The sequence below is a fragment of the Eschrichtius robustus genome, chromosome 4 (genome assembly GCF_028021215.1).
Source record: "Eschrichtius robustus isolate mEscRob2 chromosome 4, mEscRob2.pri, whole genome shotgun sequence".
In the NCBI taxonomy this organism is placed as follows: Eukaryota; Metazoa; Chordata; class Mammalia; order Artiodactyla; family Eschrichtiidae; genus Eschrichtius; species Eschrichtius robustus.
In genome coordinates, this window is record NC_090827.1 from 40,819,507 (window position 1) to 40,841,053 (window position 21,547).

Consider the following 21,547-nt stretch of genomic DNA (forward strand, 5'->3'; position numbering starts at 1 on the left):
TAGACAAAGTATTATAGTTCAAGACACAGATAAGGTGACTCAAAAACTCTACGCTTCTCCCTCAGATAAGCCTAAGAGATATGTGATTACAGTACTTTTTTGTGTTCAGAGCTCAGTTCAGGGCAGAGAGACAGAGAGATGAATAGACTATTACAGCTAAATAAGCAATGAATTGGAAACAGCTCTGCTCCTGGTCAGATCCTGATTTTTTGTGTGCGCTCTTAGAAAGCTTGCTGAATATCTTTGGCCTAAATATGTGACGATGCTATGGGACAGACCTCCAGGCCAACCAGCTGAAGAATCTTGCCACCCCATTCTCAGTGCCATCCTGGCCCCTGCCTAGTTCAGAGATTTGGAAAGTAAAGCAGACCGGGTCAGGAGTTTCCATTCAGGTATGAGGTGGAACCCAGCCCAGAGTCCAGAAGGATAAACAAATACACTAAGACTGTCCTTGTTCTCACCTCACTCTTCAGAGCAATGCTGTGAAACAGGACTTCCCGCAGTGATGGAAATGTTCCCTTTCTGGGCTGTCCAATACGGTAGCCACTAGTCGTAGGTGCATACTGAGCCCCTGCAATGTGGCTAGTGCCACCAGGGAACTGAATTTTAAATTTTATTTCGTTTCAGTTCATGTGAACAGTCCCATGGAGCTAACAGTCACTGTCACAGCACAGCTTTAGAGAAAAAGGCACCAAATTCACCTTTGGTAATTTGTTATTAGAAGACACCAAAAAAAAATGCATCCATTTTTTGAAGGCCCCACAGATTTACCTTTAGAACCACTTAACACGAGGCCGAGCTCAGCGCAGACGGCAGCACAGGTGATCTCAGAGTCATGGCCTGTCAAGATGGCCCGAGGAGTGGTGGTCTCACCTTAAGGAAAGAAAGATTAAACGAACAAATCAATTCAAGTTCATGCAGGGGATGACCTCCCTCTACTCAGATTAAATCATCAATCATTTGTTCCTGATTCCCATAATGCTTAAATCTTTAATTTATAGTTTGGGAATTTGTCCCCAAATCCTATTTTAGGAATAGATGCAAACTATCTGCTATAGTTTGAGGAACACATGGTGCTGAATTTCTAAGCCTTCCGTGATTATCACGCAACAATAGTTTAAAACAGAACAAAAATAAGACAAAATCTGTATTATAAACTGCCTCAGATACTTTGCAAATACAAATATGAGTCCTTTGATTAAATGATTTTTGCATGGATGATTAGAAGGGTAGGGACTGTGGCTTAATTCACATTTCAAAGAAAGGTGGCCTCCTCCTCTCCCCCCTCACCCAGCCCTCCTCTGGGCCAGTGAGACCCCTGTCAGGATGAAGATGGTCTGAACTAGGATTCATGATACTCAAGGCAGCCCCTCTCTTAAATACCTATTGTCTTTCCCAAGCTTATGTGTTATCCTGATATAAAATCTTACAGAGTATATTTCTCCATGGTTCAAAGAACGGAGGGGGAGTAAAACTATTAATATTAAATGTAATTCTACTGACAGTGACTGAACATTAGGGGAGGAGGGTGAAGGTGGGACAGAAAAGGACTATGCAAATCATGGAAGATGTTTCAAAACGTCTTCACAGGTAGAAGAAGTCATCCTGTGCCTCAGTCCCAAACTAAAAGGAAAACTGTGGTTGGCAGTGGGGACCCCCCACCAGGGGCCGGCGCCACGGGCTCCATCTGCGCCGTGCTACGTGCCAAGCCACAGGGGAAACTGAATTCCATATTTAGCCTGCAGAATACTATTTCCAGACAAACTAGTCCTCTACTTTTATAGTCTCTGGGGACAAGGACACAAAACGCCTTCATGAAGTGGACCAGTGAGCAGGACCCTGTCAGCACTCTGAGATTCCCTTGATTAGGACTGCTTTTATAGTAAGATTGACAAATGACACTGTGTGATCCACAGGGGCAACTGTGCCCAGAAAACAGGTCACTACTACCAGCTGTGGAACTCTGTGGGAAAGAAGAACTTGTCATCCTAACCCCATACCCTTGGCTATCCTTGGAACAGTCACCTACCCTGAGGAGAGAGATCTGGCAGATCAGGGAAAATGCAGCAGAAACCTACTGTCCTTGGAAAGGCAAATGCTGCTGGTCACAAAAATTAACTAGTGGTTTTTATGATGGTCAGTGTGTTCTTTGAAATGTCATGCAAATTTCTGTACATGCCTATGTTTTCCTGGGGGGTGGGGAGGGGAAGAAGGAAAGCAGGGTTTATTGAATGCGCAGACCAGGAGAGGGCCTCTACTGTGAAGACAGGGCCTGGTTTCTGTGCTTCTGGCCCCGCTGCCTCCAGAGCCTGCAGTTACTTCATGTCTGGTCGTCTCACGTAATTATTACAATGCGTTTATTGGACTGCGTGAGGCACAGCGGTGTCCCCACAGCGTCCTTCCTCACTCTTGGTGACTCTAGGTACTTCTGAGTGAGACGTGGGTGAAAAGGCATCACATCAAACTCTGTTCCACGTTGGCCGTGCTATGTGCAGTCAGACTCGGAAACTGGCTTGCATGCTTGGTGACCAAGGGAGACCTCAAATGGCACAGTAAAAGGCCAGGGGATAAGTAGAACAAGGGGCTTGGTTTCATTTGGTTCACTTTTAAAACTTCTTTGGGGAGAGAAACCCACCTTAAATACAAAGTTTACTTGATATTTTCCAAACCAGAAAGCATTTGTTACAATAGCAGCTATTTTTTTTCCCTTAAAAAGCATACAAATTTGGTAAATTTGTTAAGAAAAGAAGCAAATATTACAAACCTATCTGAACTACTTAACCTTCTGCTGGAGATAAGTCTTGCCACAAAAAATAGAAATATTTTTAAAAGTTTCCAATACTTCAGCCCCGATTCATGGTCCTCTCCATCCCCCATCCCAAGATGCTCTATATTCCACGAAAATACCATACAATGTTATTTTTGAAATGTCTAGTTATACCTGTTGGCAACTTTTTTAAAATCAAGGATTAAAATCATTAAGATCTAAGGAATATATTTTCAGTGTGATTGTTCCTTTTTTGTTTTCATAAGGTACCATTTTATGGGGGGCAAGATTTGTGTCTTAACTTGAATTGTCTTGGAATTCCTCAGTGGAAAATGAGGGTCTGAAGGAAAACTGATGACAACTGAAAGCAATCTAAGTGTAAGCCAAAGTAAACGAAGGACAGATGGATAGTGGGGACACAGAGGACGTTGTCACTTAAGCATGCCAATGCTAATTTTTTGTTTTCTAGATCTAAGAATATTTTCTCAGGGACATGGGGAGGAAGTGAGAAGATTGCTGTCAACTGGATTTCTTTCTTTAATGTAAAACAGTGAAATACTGAGAATTTTCTATGACAATAAAGTTAGAGTTTAGGAAGCCTCACAATTTACCCCATAAAGTGAATTAAGATATAAGCATTCTTTTTTGTAAACTCATAATTAAGATTTTTATAAGTATGCTTTACTTACAAAATAATATTTTCCAATAATCTACACTGTGCCAATCATTTGCCCCTCCACCAATCAGAAGACACATGTGCATGCTGTTTAATTTCAAAACTGAAAAGAGATTTTCCTTTTCCTAGGACCTGATCTCTAAATAAAGGCCTGTTCAATGCCAGGACTCTGGCTTCAAAGTTTGGCAAAATGTTTTCTAAACCAGGAAGCAGGTTAGACAATTCAGGAAATATGGGGGGAAAAAAGGAGAAAGCAGAAAGGAAAGGGAAGGAAAGGAAAGAGAAAAAACCAAATTGAAAGCATAAGGGTAAACTTATGATCATTGGGTTCTACTCAGGTAACTGGTTCCACAAACACTCACTAGATGTCTAGTAAAAAAAAGACCCTGCTACTGAACTTTCCTCCCCTTTAGGAAACGCACATTAATGGCCTCTAAAAATCCACATACAACAATATGAGAAGAGATATCATTTCCTCTAAGAAAAGCCATTTCCAGTCTTGTTTAAAGACTAAAGTTTGTATTCCCTTTATTATATGCAGTGCAGGTTGGGTGTTCTTTACATTTTCTCATTAAAAAATCTGTTCAAAATAAATACTTGGATTTTTATAAGTTTCAATAAACGAAATGTTTTATGTATTAAAAGTTCACTACAGAAAATAGAATTCTATGATATGGGATTTAAATCCAACAGGTCCAAACTAATAAGTTCAACAGATATTTTGGGAACCCCTTTGGAATGAAATTATGAAGGGTAGAAGGGTTGATGGGAGGCGGAACACAGGCTTCATATGTGGCTCACAGAATCTATTTATTTCTCCATAGTTACATCCTTATACATCATCCTGCAACACAGCAATAACATCCCACATACCAATAACGATATACATATGTGTCTGTGTATATTTGTTTGCAAAGCCTAGAAACAAAATCTGGGGACCATATAACATTCTGACTGCAGCACCCATCTAAATCTGCCCCTCCCAACTACCTGTCAACCCACAGAGTTAATACCTAGAGGGGAAATCAGCTCAAATAAGACAATACTGTCCATGTATTACTTTTTCAAAGACCCCAAAAGCTATGGGCATCTCTCATTGAAGTCTCTAAACTGAGTAAGGAGCAGGGGAAAAAGTCTTCTGAAAAATATCAGGTTCATTCTTTGATAAAAATTTGCAGTAGTTAATGGATACAAAAAGTCTTTACTTTTGCTTTCTGAGATAGTAGGATCTACCAAAAGCTAGATCATAAAGCAGAACACATTCCCTTAAGAACCTTTTAAAGTCTTACTGCTTCAAAAATCGTCATGGCTTTCAATAAAGCTGAAGAGAAAAATTTATCTTGCTGCTAGTTTAAGGGGCTACACTTCAAACTCTTCTTAAAGAAAAATAAAAAGAGAAAGAGGATAGACTTCTTGGACTGCTTTGAAAAGCTTGAGCAATTACTTCAAAGGAAAGGGTGTCTTTGTCCGGAGAGCAGGTTTATGACTACTGATGCAAATCCTAACCAAAGGCTGAAAAGGATACTCAGTGCATCTTTCTGGATGGCCTTAAAGGAAGATGAACAAGTCAAAGGAGATTAAAGACAGTCCAAATCCTGCCACGAATACCAGGACACACTAGTTTTTACAGATGTGCTTTTCTCAGTACGTAATACCAAATATCAGTTACTAACTTACAGACACCATTATAACAACCCAACTTGCATTTAAGCAGCACAAGATCTCCCTAATACCCACTTAGCATTTATATTGGACTTATGTTTTAAAATATTACGTGAAATGTTTTACACCATTAGGCAGAAAAACAAACGCTGCTATTAAATGTGTTTCTTTGGTGGCCTCGTAACACTAAGTGTATTTCTCCATCAAATGGACCTGAAAGAAGAGAAGGAGGAAACAGTAATTCCTCTAGTATCTGTTCATAAATACCCGATGAGAAACATATTTCAAAAGATCTGTCTCCGTTAAGGCAAAGGGGATTAAAAGCTAGGTAAAAACAGACCTGACACGTATTTCTGGCAAACTCTGAGTTACATTTTTAAAAATGAATAAAGTTCTCGGTATTTTTGGCACCGTCTCCTCAGTCTTAATGAAAATTAAATTGCTTTAAAAAGGCACTGCAAAGTTCTCATTAGCAGTTTAAATATGTTGTTATTAGCAGAGAGAGAATCCCCTTCATTCCTTTACCTTTTTCATATCATCTATCATGAAATGAAGGGCAGTTCAACACTTCCCTAGTCTTAGTTTTCTAGAAATAAAATTAGCTCTTCCACTTAATAGTTTAGATGACTCTTGGGACAGAAGTTAACATTTCCCATTTGTCTACTCATTCATTCCTTCACTCCTTCACTTAATAACATTTACTGGGTGTGTATTATGTGCAATGCACTGTGGAAACAAGGAGGGGAATAAAATATGACCTTGTATTTGTAAATGGTTTGATTTTTTAAAAATTAATTAATTAATTTATTTATTTTTGGCTGTGTTGGGTCTTCATTTCTGTGCGAGGGCTTTCTCTAGTTGCGGCAAGCGGGGGCCTCTGTTCATCGCGGTGCGCGGGCCCCTCACTATCGTGGCCTCTCTTGTTGCGGACCACGGGCTCCAGACGCGCAGGCTCAGTAGTTGTGGCTCACGGGCCTAGTTGCCCGGCGGCATGTGGGATCTTCCCAGACCAGGGCTCGAACCCGTGTCCCCCGCATTGGCAGGCAGATTCTCAACCACTGCGCCATCAGGGAAGCCCAAATGGTTTGATTTTAAATTGTCATTGGATCAGGTTTTGTTGACCTTACTATAAGCCTGCTAATTATAAATACCTATTATTGGAAAGGTCAAAAAGCTGTACTGAAGTCCAAACTATTTATTACAACTTAATTTTTATATAAAATGAATATTTACCATCAATTAATGAAGTCCTAAAATAAAAACAACCAATATAATTTTCCAGGTTAGTAAAATCTAATACCATCTGACCTCTTAGAGACATAAAACAAAAAAGAAAATCATTTCAACAGAGTACTCATTTTGAAAGAAAATGTAAGTCTAAGGACCTAAATATATAATTAAGTTAGTAAGTATATATAGATTTAAGAAAATCTAGGTGTTATACATGCCAGCCATTTCCTAAAGCTGGATACTTTTGTTTTGCACATGCCTTCTGTTCCACTTTAATTACATTTGATTACTGTAAACATTCATCAACAAAAAAATTCATATGAAAATTGAATACTAAGGTTTCTCACGTGGCTCACACCATAATGGTAAATAGAGAGAGGAAATGGCTTTTCTGAAGCGGAAATGAGGTTAGTTGTTAAATGTTTCTTAAATCTTTCCACTAACTTCCTAATTTTTCAATGAGAATTATAACACTACATTTTAATTATACAAAGAGAAATTATTTGAGTTTGTTCTATTTATTCCATCTCTACCAACTCTTCCCTCTCCTCTCCTTTCATTATGGCCTTTTTGGTGAAAAAGTGTTGATCTGGTTAAACATATACACTGCAGAAAATAAGACATAGCTGCATTTAGGATGTGACAACCAACAGTAAAACTTGGTAGCTTCCTTTTGTAAATACTGTTAGAATTATTAATGCAAGACAATACAATATTGGTCCAAAAAACAATAATACTAAGTTCTTGATTTATAACCTTTCTCCTCTTCTATGACATATATATCAATATATCTCATATAAACTTATATATATAAACTTAAAAACATATATACATAAGTTTATGACAATGGAATCATCTTCTAAGACTACATTGGAAAATGGGTTTGTGTGAGTATATACCAACAATTGTATACTTAAAGTATAACCCTAAACTTGTGTAATAATATTTAAAAAGTACAAAATCCTATCATGACATATACTGTCTTAAGAACTCAGTACTAACAAAATTATCTCTATGTTGTCCTTTGCAAATCCTAAGATGGCTTTAGTGACAAGGTTGTATCAAATTCTCTACAGATGACAATCCAATGAAATCAAATTAAAAATGCTGTACAGTTTAGTGGTTAAGAATGGTGTCTCTGGCCTAGAGTGCCTGGGTTTGAATCCGGGCTACAGCACTGCTAGCTATGCCACCTCCCTTGGGCAAGTTCTCATAGTTCTAGTAAGATCTAGGAACTTCAAGACCCAGGGCAGAATGTAGAGGCATACTAATACTCTGTCTGTGCCTCATCTATAAAGCAAGGATAATACCAGGACTACAATGAGGATTAATGAGTTACTACGTGAAGTGTTTAGGATGGTGCCTGGTGTGTAGTGAGCGCTCAATAAGTATCATCTAGTAGTACAAGCAGTAGCAGTATTTTCACCCTCTATTGCAGACCCTCTCTCCAGCAAAAGTATAATATCTGATCCTGTGCCACATAAATGCCAATTAGAGATTGTTCTCATTACTATTGTTTCCAGTCAGGGAGAAAATATACCTTCATTTCTAGAAATTATACTTTGATTTCTCCCATTCCTCCTTTTTTTAGACTTTCCAACCTTCCCTGACAATCCATTTAATTCTGATACAACTAGGACATGAAGCCTAGAGCAGAAAGGGAAGGTACTTTACAATAATTAGGTATTTTCCTCCCAAATAAAATATCTTTATTGCCTCTTATTATCAAAATAATTCATGCTCATTATAAAACATTCATATAATTTGGTAAATTATGAAGAAGAAAATGAAAAACTGCCTCTAAATTCCACTACCTAAAAACAACCATTGCTAACATTTACTGGTTACCGTTCCAGATTTTTTTCTATACGTAAATATACATAGTAATATTAAATAAACATATGTATATAGTAAATATACATACATACATACATACAAGGTATACACACACAGACACAGACACTTAAAATATATCATATTATACACGTAGTTTGGTGATCTTTTACACTTAACAATACAGAGAGCATATCCTTCCACGTCAATATCACAATGCATAATACGTTAATGGCTGTACAGTCTTTCATTGTGTGGACATATCAAACTTTACTTAACTAATGTACTTCTTTTATCCTACTTTCTTGAGACTTTTTCACTTGCTAATTCCCCACAGACGGGCTTATTTTTGGCTCTAATTCTCTGATAGCCCCTGTAGCTGCATATGAGTGTCTAGTAAACATAAACATTATAAAACTCTGCCTCCAAAACAGAATGCAGATACTTCGAAAAGTTGTTGAAAGGAAATCTTGTTCATATTTTTGAAAAGTAACATTACCATTCTTATGAATATGAAAATATATGAAAAATGAAAAAACATAACTATTTTTATCTATCTATCCTAAATACTCAAGTCACATAAAATTCTTTGTAATTTGTCCTCCTTAACATTTTTAAGGTTCCTTTGTTAAAGATACATAAGTAAGCCACTAGTTAAAAGTATAGAGGGTTTTCACATCTTTAGCTATTAGAAACATCCTGGATTTGACACCAAAAGCAAAGGCAACAAAAGTAAAAAATAAACAAGTGGGATTACATCAAGCTAAAAAGCTTCTGCACAGCAAAGGAAACCATCAACTAAATGAAAAGGCAACCTATGGAATGGGAGAAAATATTTACAGATCATATCCCTGATAAGGGATTAATATCCAAAACGCATAAAAATTCATGTAACTCAATATCAAAAGAACAGTCTAATTTAAAAATGGGCAGAGGCTCTGAACAGACATTTTTTACAATGAAGACATATGGACGGCTAACAAGTACAGGAAAAGGTACTCAGCATCACTTATCACCAGGGAAATGCTTACCACAATGAGATACATCTCATACCTGTTAGAATGGCTTTTATCAAAAGGACAAGAAATACCAAGTGTTGATAAAAAAGTGGAGAAAAGGGAACCCCTGTGAACTGTTGGTGGGAATGTAAATTGGTGCAAACACTACGGAAAACAGTATGGAGGTTCCTCAAAAAATTAAAAATATAACTACCACATGATCCAGTAACTCCACTTCTAGGTATTTATCTGAGGGAAATGAAGACACTAATTCAAGAAGATATTTGCACCCCCATGTTCACTGCAACATTATTCACAATTGTGAATGAACATTATTCACAATGGACAATGGACATGGAAACAACCTAAGTGTCCACTGATAGATGAATGGATAAACAAAATGCTACACACACACACACACACACACACGATGGAATATTATTCATCCACAAAAAAGAAGGAAATCCTGCCATTTGTGACAACATGGACAACACCTTAAGGGCATTATGCTACGTGAAATAAGTCAGACAGAGAAAGACAAATACTCTATGATCTCACTTACATGTAGAATTAAAAAAAAAAAAAAACCCACCAAACTCATAGATACAGAGAACAGACTGCCAGAGGTGTTTGCCAGAGGTAGGGAGTGGGCGAAATGGGCAAAGATGGTCAAAAGGTACAAACTCCCACTTATAAAGTGAATAAGTCCTGGGGATGTAATGTACAGCATGGTGATTATAGTTAATAATACTGTATTGTATATTTGAAAGTTGCTGAGAGAGTAGATCCTAAAAGTTCTCAGCATTGGAAAAAAGTGTGTAACTGTGTGGTGATCGTTTTGTAATACATACAAATATCAAATCATGATGTTGTACCCCTGAAACTCAAATAATGTTATGTGTCAATTATATCTCAATTAAAAAAAAAAAAAAAAGAAACATCCTGACCCTGCTCACCCTAAGGAAATAAAGCAATCTCTCAGTTGTAGAAAGTTACAAGCTATGAGAAGAAAAGCTAAAAAGCTCAACGGTCATGAAGACCTCAGCTAGGAGAGGCAGAAAGAATTCTAAGGATTTTTTTTCCTACCTAAAAACACTTCAAATCCAAAATATGAAGTCTGACCAAACCTCTTTGAATGTGAAAAAAATTACTTTTAAAAACAGGGCAACTGTAAAAGAAATCATCAGAGGCGTTTAATACCTAGTTTCATATAAAAATGGGTCTCTTTTCATGAATTCTCAGGACTATCTAAAGTACAACACGAGGTACACATGCACAAAGTTGTCATATAATTTCTCTAAAGAAGCAAACTCTTTGGAAGGTGGTAAAGTCAGTCTAACATGCTGTTCCAGGAGGTCTTCAGTAAACGAATCCTTAGTAGTTCTACAGTAATCTCCCTCTCACTCTTTCTCTCTCTCACATGCAACATTCCAAAAGCAGAAGGCTCCCGATTTTAGGCTTAAAAAAGGAAGGGGGGTGAGGAAGCAGCTTGCAATTTCAGAGTATATTCAGTCTCAATTAAATGAAAGAAGACACATTTACCATTTTCTTCGAGAGACTATACTTAGTTGACTAGAGAGAATCTGTACCTTGTAACTAATGGTTAATTCCGACCATTGTTTGAAATTAAATTTCCTATCTGAGCATAAAGTATTAGACAATTTTCTTTGATGTTGCACTATTAAAGCCTACATATGAAGATACTCAGTTCCAATTTGAGGGCATAAATCATCAGTTCTTCTGTTCCCATATTTATATGGTCAGAGCCTATGGGCTGAATGGTATAGTCATTTTTTTCTGCAACTAAACAAGGTAAATAAATGTGATATATTGGCACATCACCCCACCACTCTGCATATGGTGCACATTAAGGTTGTATTCATTTGCCATATGAATATAATTCCTTTTACCACATCTACTATTAGTTACAAGCAGTAAATACAGAGTTGTTTTGCTGAAACGGGAGGGCCTGCATTACATCATGGAGCACTAAACATCCTGGACCTTCTGGAGAATTTCATAGACATAGTTTTAATGTCACCTGAACTTGAACACTGCCAACATATTGCTTCAAACACTGCTTGATGAATTCTTCAAGGAAAAAAGAAAAATACAGGGCAATCTTAGTGTTAGTGCAATAGTGCAAACCAAAAGTAGGGCCACGAGGAAAGTTCTTGATGAGTTACATATAAGAACTCATGTTCTTGACAAAGAATCGGATGGAGTCATATCCCAGATATAAAAAAGCTATTTGTTTCAAATGTTGCTTTCATATTCAGAATCTAGTGAACATAAGGAAACTAAAGTTAAAATATCATCTAAACAAGTTTCTCCAACTGTAGCTTACTGAAGACCTGCAATTAATAAGAGTTTATTTCATGACAAACTGTGATGCTTTGTTTCATTAGGTATATATTGTGTCTACTTTTTCCTTAAACAAAATATTTATTATAACATTCCAAATCCAGATTAGTGCAGGGCAAAAGAAGAAAGTTATTTCTTTTACAAACTCATATGGTTCAACACAGATGTACATATCTTGACATTTGTGAACCATAAATAATACATCACAGGCAATTAAAAACAAAGTACACCTGTTTTAACAAGTACTGATTTTCAATTTTACCAACATTAAGTCCCCAAATGCATCCAGCAGATGGTGCTCTAGGACACCTACTTACGGGGAGTCATACTGCTTGTGTTACATCCACCTATATTTTTGGCAAGACAAAGAATAAGGATTTATCGGTAGCTTAGTAAAGCGTATTAGGCTTTACGATAAAAAGAACATAATTCCTAAATATGTGCACAAAAATATACATATGCATAAGCACATGTGCACAGAGGCAACCAGTAAATAAGTCACACCTGGACATATTGTGATACCACTTTTCTTATAGACTTGATGAGTAGGTTATGTATATCAGTGGTATTTATGGTCATATGGCAAGATCATTCTAAATTCATTAAAAAAAATTTAGAATGCCTTAAAGTTAGAATTCATTTTTAATTATAGCAGGAATGTCTCATTAGGGTGATACTAGTAAAATTAACAACAGTAGGATTTACGGTAATGACTTAAGTGATTGATGAGAGTATAACAAAATGAAGTTTTAGACAGAGAAAAAGCAGGGCAGCTATGGCATACAGTACTTTAAAAAACAGCTCTGTGGTCTGTTTGTGCTAGCCTTATGGTTAATAAAACCTTCCTTCTAATTGACGGTGCTGAAATATTCTTAAAGAACAGAATCTGGTTATGAAAAAAACTTTTTTTTTTTTTTCAGTAGACGCCATTCCCATAAAGGAGAAAGCTGACATAGATTAGCATGTCTGATTGCAAAGAGGAAAAAAAAATGCCACCTTTCAATCAAATCAAAAACAGAATGCGAGGATGGAAAACTACTTTGCTGAAATACTACACAGCATCTATGCAACACCTCATAGTCAGCGACCATTTTCTTCTAAAGTTAATCAACTGTGGCTTTTCAAAAATTACTCAGATACCTAAAAATGCTTAATAAGCATTTACTTTTAGATGCTTAATAAGTATTTGATTTTAAGTTTATGATCTATTAATACAATATAAAAATAGTGGATAAATAACTCTTGTAAATTTTCACCTTGATTATAAGATCATTTTAAAGTTTAAAGTATTTAAATGTCAACTGAATGCATCAGGGAACATTTTCTTCAAAATCTGGAAATGTACAGTCTGGATAGAAAAATGAGTATTCCAGGAAAAGCATTTTGGTGGACAAGATTCAGTTCTAAAACACACAGAGTACTAGGGCAAAGAGAGAGATGCTTCCATGTAGAAAACGTCTTTCTTTGAAATGTTCTTGGTTAATTTTATTTAAAAAATCTACAACTAAATGGAATCCTATCTTAATTTTTCTCCTCATTAAGAAAACTGCATCCCACAGGAGATAACTATCACAAGACAATAGAGTCAAAAATGAAACACTATCTGTCATATAGGAAAATAAGGCTTTTGCTACATAATCTAGGCAGATTTCATAAAACATGTGCATCCTTTTAAAAGCCTCAAATTATACTATATATAGGTTTTATCCAGTTTGAATTAGCCTGATTTTACCTGAACAATGTGCTTATTAACAGTGGATAACATGATTTTTTAAAAAATAGTACTAAAGCTAACAACTTTACATACAGCATTAATATTAGATTTGGAGAAAATGGCATAGGCTTATGACACTAGCAAGTAAAATTACTAGCTTATTCTCATGATTTTTAAAATAAAAAAGCTAAATACTTGAATGAGACCTATAAAATGCAGGAAAAGCAATAGCCTAGTTTTTAAAAAATTTACCCATTTTCCTTCCAAGCAAGAAAAAAGTCTAAATTCAAAAATTTAAGTTGAGGCATTGTATGCATTTAGAGACCACACTGCCGCTATGTATATAAAAGCCTGATTATTTCTTAAAGGTCAATTATATTTCATCCAAGAGATACAACACAGAAATAAGCATAACCTAAAATTCCTCATCTGAAAAGCTGTGACTTCAGCGGCTGCGTCACGGAGCCATCAATGAGCCACAGGCTTATAAAATCCGAACCAGCTCTCATGAATGTTTAAAACAGTTCACACGCGGTAAAAATGTCTTTGTTTTTGTTTGTTTGTCATTTTCGTTTGAAAAGCTTAGACTGGCTTGTTCATTTTTCTATTCTAATGTGTGGAAATTCTCATTATATGAAAAAGTGCCTATTTGTCTTTTTCCCAGATTCATCCTTCAAAGCTAAAGCAAAATTAAATTGGGACATCAGACGTTACAAAAGGGCCAAAAAGGCCGAGGTTCACTTTGAGAAAGGTAATTTAATTTAGTCAAGATGCATTATAATTTTCTAAAATTTTTATTAGATGTGCTGTTACGTTATTCTTTTTTTTTTTTTTTCCCTTTTCATTACCAGCATTACTAAGACTTATTGTCCACCATACTGCAGACAATGAGGGTATAGATGAAGTGCTTTATGAAAAAAAGAACATTATAATATATACTCTAATGCCAGCAAGATGGTGTTTGTGTGGTGATTTATTTGTTCTAAGCATTCTGTGCTTCTGACAACACCTTAAGTCAGTTACTATTGTTGCTTTCATTTCATAGACAAGACAGCACAGCAAAGCTTAGAACTTAGCTTTGTTTTACTCTAAACTCCACGATTTGGTCAGTCCTACTTGATTCATTTCTTAAAATGTCATACATGTAAAAACCATCTCTAGGGTGATTTACAAGGTATTTAAACATATATATATATATTTCTCCCTTCTGGAAAAGCTGAATATTTCTAGTTTTAAAATATACTTAAATTTTTGAAATGTAACAACAATTACATACAAGTGTAGCTAGGTTTACAGAAGTAGCCTTTAGCTACTTCTCAACATACCCATTGGTAATGACATATAGAACGTGGTTAGGTCAAAGAAGTAAAAAAAAACAAAACAAAACAAAATCTTTTTTTCATTTAGATTGCTATATGTGCATGAAACATCTCACACGATTTTAAAGCAAAAGAAAGCTCTTCCTAAATATTTTCACGTAAACAACAAAATGGTATACTTATTACCTATGTCAGATCTAGGTTTGTCTGAGATAATTTAGTGAATCTCAATAACTGAATTTATAGAAACAGAAAAAAAAGAAATTGAAAGTAGTCACTCATCCTAAAAGGCCAGAAAGAAGGAGAATGTAAGACTCCATAATGAAAAGAACACGAAGTATTTCTCAAAAGAATGTGAAAAAAAAAAAAAAATCCCTGAAATTTACATATTTAAAATTATTGTAATTACATATAAAATGGGATGTTGTGTAAATATGAGAGATACACACTACTTCCCCATATAGACACACATACTAAAGTTTGATCTGACTATAAAGACTGTATTACCCATAGCATCACAGCCTTGAAGTTACTTTTCATAGTCTATTAGTATGGGAAATTACCCCTGTTCTGATTAAGATAAGAAATACATATTAGAGGTTCATAAAGTAAAAACTTTGATTCACCACCACACCAAACAAAATACATACAAAGCAGACACAATGTTGATAAAAATACTTTGCATACACTTCTTTTAAAACTGTACTGGCTCTTGAGTAAATTTTTTTAGAAGGTTTCACTTTCATACAAATAATATACATTTAATAAGCATAACTTTAAGAAGTCAATTCAAAATATGATGGACTTAAACATATTCAGACTGTTTTATAATTTGGGACTGAGGGACAGAAGTAAGTACCACAGTATTCAGGTAAAGTAATCAGGAACAACATGATCCTTCCTTAACAAAATACATTGCAACTTGCTTTAAATTAAGAAACTGTAAATATTTAAGAGCAGTTAAAATGCTCTACCTTATGAAGTAAAAATCTAAAGCTATTCTTGCAGGAACTCTTCAGTGTTGTCATAATCATTTTAATTAAATTCTCATTTTTCAGGTGGTCCCTTTAATTGTTTTTTCCTACTTCTTAATGTGTTTTTCTAAAGCCATTTCTTTTCTGCAGCTGTGTGCGACTGGTTTTAATGGTAGCTGCTTCCTTTTTTGCCTTCTGTGAATTACAATTTTAAATGGTTACACATTTTTTGTTTTACTGCCTTCAGCATAGTTTCATAAAGATGTTTAAGGCTGTTGGTGAACATTTTCATTTCCCATCTGAAAAACCAAGAGCCAATTTGGATATTCCATATTGGCCTTTTATGACCTGTTTTATCTTTTAATATGTAAATGAAAGCATATTTTTTCTAAAGACTGGTTTGTTTCCATGAAATTATAATGTTTTTGCTCTTTTAAAACATGAATTCAATAAACAAGATAATATGTGATTGCTCTTTTATGTTATATCGTATTTGTGAATGAAACACCTCTATTTTATTTGGTGACAGCCATTATCAGTGCAGAACTAGCATTTTCAGATCATAAGAATAACCGATAACATGAAAAATGAGATTTCATGCTTGAATTTGAATTATCAATGGTCACAAAATGTTAATAACAAGGCTATCCAGACCTTTCTTAAATTATAACTAAGAAATTAAAACTACTTGATACTTCAGTTTCACTTTCACCATGATGAAATAGGTAACTTCACTGCAAAATGTTATTATACTTCACTTGTAAAAGTTTACTTATAAAATAAATTGTACTTACTGCCTGGGTTATCGCCAACCCCACTGCTTTTTCCATTCCAGTACCAGAGCAGAAGGGTTGCATCACGTGACCCTGAGAGAATGTAGCAATTTCCCCCAATATATGACTCCGAACGAGTGAGGCAAGTGACGACGTCCCAATGGCCGAACACCACTTGGATCAATTTTCCTGAAATACAAAACAATTTTCTTTAAAACTGCTATTTAAAAAATTGAAAAAATTTCCAGGGATCATTTCACTTAAGAAGATAATGAAGTTGTATTAATCAGATTCTGATAATTCAGATTTTATAATAAAATTTGACCTGGTCCAACCTAAAAGTTTTCTTCGAATAGTTAACAACAACCACAAAATCAATTGAAGAGTGATAGTCACATTTAAGACATATGTTAAAACTATTTCAACTAATAATGTTATTATACATAGCTCCTATAAATTACAAATGAATCATGTCTACTGATTAAAGCAGGCCCAGGAGAACCCTTATTTGGAACCATTTCAACAATTTAAGTTACTCTGTATGATTCAAAACAAAGCAAAACTTAGTTGCCTTTCTGTAAATACTCTATCATTCAGACTTCACTAATACAAACCCATCTCTGAATTAGTAAAGACAATTTATTTCTTCTTCTATTCTTCAAAGTGATGTATATACAAGGACAGTATTAGCCACTTTGGACAGCTTCTGTTTTTTTTTGTTTTTTTTTTTTAACATCTTTATTGGAGTATAATTGCTTTACAATGGTGTCTTAGTTTCTGCTGTATAACAAAGTGAGTCAGCTATACATATAATATATATCCCCATAACCCCTCCCTCTTGCGCCTCCCTCCCACCGTCCCTATCCCACCCCTCTAGGTGGTCACAAATCACTGAGCTGATCTCCCCGTGCTATGCGGCTGCTTCCCACTAGCTATCTATTTTGTACATTTGGTAGTGTATATATGTCCATGCCACTCTCTCACTCCGTCCCAGCCTACCCTTCCCCAGCTTCTGCTTTTCAAATCAGGCTTACATGAACTAAATTTTGATAAAAGAACTAACATATTGTCACCACAATTTGAGCCAGGTCATTCTTTCTTTGTTTTAATTGCCTGAAGGATGAAAGTTCCTGGGGAGGCGGAAGGATGATGAAATTAAGATTATGACGGTTTGACAGTAATGATTAGGGGCAGGGTGAGGATGGGGGTATCCAGTAAACTTACTGTGTATCTAGGACATTAAACACAGGATGAACTGTCCACATAACAGTGTGAGAAAAAAACCTTTTAGATTTTTTTTGCTTAATCAGATATGGGTTTATAATTCACACAAACTTGTCTAAAGAATTAAATATCTATAGCAGCCCTTCCACTCTCTCCCTATAGTTTCTAGCTAACGTTTCTCTTTGAAATTTCTAGAGAATCTACAAATGAATGTCATAGAATGTCTACCCTTAATATTCAGCATGAGTGTTTCTTCTTTTTTCAAATAAGCGTTCAGTGGGGTCATAAAAAATACAATTCAGATGTGCAAGATAAAAACCATTAAGCTGGAAAAAAATCAGTATGCCTAAAAAGTTTATATGTTTAACTTGGAACACATCATAACCTATTCTAAAGCTTAAGGTCTCAATTAAGTATTGGTATCTACACGTATCTACATGTATAAACTTTTCAAGATAACAATACATAGAACTAAAAGAGTATTTCCACTAAATTTTTTAAATTATTGGTTTTAATAAACCCAAAGCTTATTATAAAGTCTGCAAATTTATAAGTAAAATACTGAGATGTACTTTATCCAAATCAGATGGAAAGTCAAATACAGTGTTTTCTCTTGTACACAGTCTACTAAGAGTAACTTAAGATCAGATTCTTATCAATCTCAAATTGCAAAATTAATAAAGGACTTTTTTTTCTCCTATGGATAAAGACTTTAGTCAAAGCAGGTATTTTAACTGCTAAATGTTAAAAATGTTCACTTCTGAATTTCTTCAACCTTTTAAATTAACACCAAAACATTCGTTTTAAAAATTAGCTTTTATCAATAAAGAATATGGTAAGAAGAAGTCAAGACTTTCTAGAATAAAAAAATGGAAAAGAAGAAAGCAAATTAAATATTAAAAATCTAATAATTTTTGCATCATTTCCAATTTATATGAAGGACAAAGTGGAGAGGTTTAGGGGTAAAATGGGTGGGGTTACATTAGAGGCAGGCCTTACTAAGGATGAGACAAAAGTTAGGGAGCTGAATGCACTCTCATTCGAAAACTGAAGGTTAAATCAGTGAGTTTTAACTACTGAAAAACTGAACACCCCGTAATGTGATTATGTTTTTGACTTCTGTATGTACAGTGACTTCTGCCTCAGCCTATACTAAATGCTGAGAGCATGTCAACTACAGGAGTGATTTAAATGGGTTATTTAGAGTAGGCCTATTTAAGATGTGATACCCATCAATTGAGTGCGTTGTAGAAGTGAGGATGAGTAAAGCAACTACAATCAGGTACTTGAGGTCATGGCATACAGGAAACCCAAATGCTCCACGTACACCAGGAGGCTTGCAAAAGAGCAGCTATTTGCTTGGAAGATGGAGATGAGGGAGTGACATTTAAGTATTTACATCTAAAGAGTTTCATATTTTAATACAAATTAACTTCATCCTCTACAATTTATCCTTTGGGCTCAACTTTGGAAAACATTATTTTTTTCAGTTTGCTTTTTCCTCTTCTGGCAGCCTTCCTTAGCAATATTTGTTATTGCTATGAGGTTGAGGTTCACTCCTCCTAAATAAATCACAGCATATAAATACCTGCTGCTCTTTTTGGTAAATTATTTTCTGATAATCTCATAAGTGTTCCTCAACCTTTATTTTTTGTTTCCTTTAATACCGGTCCACCTCTCCACACACAAATATCAAATATTACCACAAGCACCAGAATATCTTCTTTTTGACAGAACAAATTTTCTAGTTAATGTTTTATTTGACAGCTGTGCTACAAATAAAAAAAATTCAAGTTCAGGACTCTGCACCATTGAATCTAAAATGTGGCCTGAAAATAATTCCCACTGCCGAGGGAAGGTTTTATTGTTGCCTCTGCTGTTCTGGTTGTGTCCCGAAAACATGATTTATGTTTAAAGAATTTCCTGTTACAACCGTGTTTCTCTCTACCCCCGCTTCCCTGCCCCGCCAAATCTAATAAGAGAAGGATTTTTTTTTTTTGGCTTATGTGCCAAAATATAATTGAATTCAACACTTGTGATAGCTATACCATTATATATTATTGATCATACAATTTTTCCCTGTGTCTCTGCCAAACTTAGGAGAAAATATTTAATATTCCTATTATCATAAAAACACAGACACATTTAAAATTTAAATAATTTAAAATAAAACTAGCATCAGAGTTTGTATACAAGATGCTAAGAAAGATATTAGAACTCTCATTTGAGATTTTTTTCACAACTTTCCTGGCAAGTATAAATATTTTTAGTGTACATGGTAAGTCAGTCCCACTGAAATGAAGTTTAAAATGAGGCTACTTCTTAGAAAATGTTTTATACATACACACGCATATGCATGTTTTAAAAAGTAATAAAGTAGAAGGCTTTTGGAAAGAGGGGAAGGAACGTCATCTAGTATATTAAGTAAAGTAACATGGCAGACGCTCTAGGAACCTAGTTTTTGAACAGGTAACACTTATATGAGATTACATGGCATAGTCACAAAGATGCCACACCTGAAGTCCGAGGAGTTGGCTACAATGCCCAGTTCTAGCACCATTATCTACGCAGATATCAACAAGTTACTTATCCTTTCTAAACCTCGGTTTCATCACCTGAAAAATGGAGCGAAGGACACCTGTTCTATCTCATAGGATTATTGTGAGGCTGCCACAATATCATGTATGAGAAAGAAGGAATTCTGTACATTCTAGAGAACTGTGTGACTATAAGAATTATTTTAATTATTAGTATTATATAAAAGGGAGGTTAGCTTTACTTTACAAATATTAATATTCAACGTCTTTTTAAAATGATATGAAATGTCAACAAACTCAAAAAGCCTCAAATGTCAAGACCAAAGGCTGACATATATATGATCCCATTTTCTGACATTCTGGTAAAGGCAAAATTATAGGGATGAAGGCTACATCAGCGGTTCTGAGGGGGTTGAGCTGAGGGAAGGGACTGACCGAAAAGGGGCAGCACAGGGGGTCCTGGGGGACCTCAGCTGCTCTGCATCTTAACTGTAGTGGTGGTGGCAGCTGCATAACTGTATACAATGCCCAGACGAACAGAACTATAACCAAAAAAATCAATTTTACTCTATGTGAGTTAAAAAATAATTTTTAATGTATAAAAAACAATATGCAATCTAAAAGAATGTTTAAGGAAAACTTGTGAGAGGATGTAACAATTTTAATCTGAAAGTTTGTGTGAGAAGGGACCACAGTTTGAGGTCAAATAATGCCAAGGTTGTCATTACCATAATAGTGAAAGTAAAGGTTAAAATTTAAATTTGATAATTAAATCAGAGAAAATTCATTATAATAATAAATATATTTTAGGAAAGCTTATCAATCCCTATTGCATTTTTAAAGAATTCCAGAGGAGTTTTAGATTCAATAGTACTCAACCTCACAGACCTAAACATCTAGTAAAAACCCAAGTAATCAGAAAGACCTGAATGATGACATTTTCTTTCTTTCTTTATTCTACAGAATAAAGATGGAAATTACAAGAAAATTAGATCATCAATTCCATAAAACAAAAATTAAACAGGACCATGCCTGAAAACAACTTCTAGGGTTTATTCTATGCACAGTACATATTTAACTATTTTCCCCTACTCTCTCATTGCTATGTTACAATGATATAATCAAAATATACCTAGGACAAACTCCTTGGATAACCAAGAATTAATTTTTTAATATGCTATACTTACTAAGGCAGGAGCATGGACTCATACATTTTACAGAGATTATTAACATAACTGAAAGATGATTTGCTGTAAAACATTTAATTAACTAGAAATTTCCATTTTTAAAAATTTCTTATCCCACATTTAATCAAGATATTTATTTGTAGATCCTTGTTTTAGTTGAACTATCTACTTCCACAGTATCTATCAAGTTCTAATGCTTAATATCTAATTTTAATTATTTTAAATATACAACTACATATTTACTATAAGTTTACTTCATCCTCTAACAGTTTCTAAAATACTTTAAAGA

General features: G+C 35.0%; 1 protein-coding gene across 3 annotated transcripts in view; it reads right to left on the reverse strand.

The window, feature by feature from the left end:
• LRBA (LPS responsive beige-like anchor protein) overlaps nt 1-21,547 on the reverse strand; it is a 750,846-nt gene that overhangs the window by 12,699 nt on the left and 716,600 nt on the right. For all 3 annotated transcript variants that reach the window (XM_068542607.1, XM_068542608.1, XM_068542606.1), the window contains exons 53-54: nt 16,332-16,499; nt 772-873 (exon numbers count right to left, since the gene is read on the reverse strand). In XM_068542607.1, the coding sequence (XP_068398708.1) occupies nt 772-873; nt 16,332-16,499 (270 nt within the window). The remainder of the gene's footprint in view (nt 1-771; nt 874-16,331; nt 16,500-21,547) is intronic.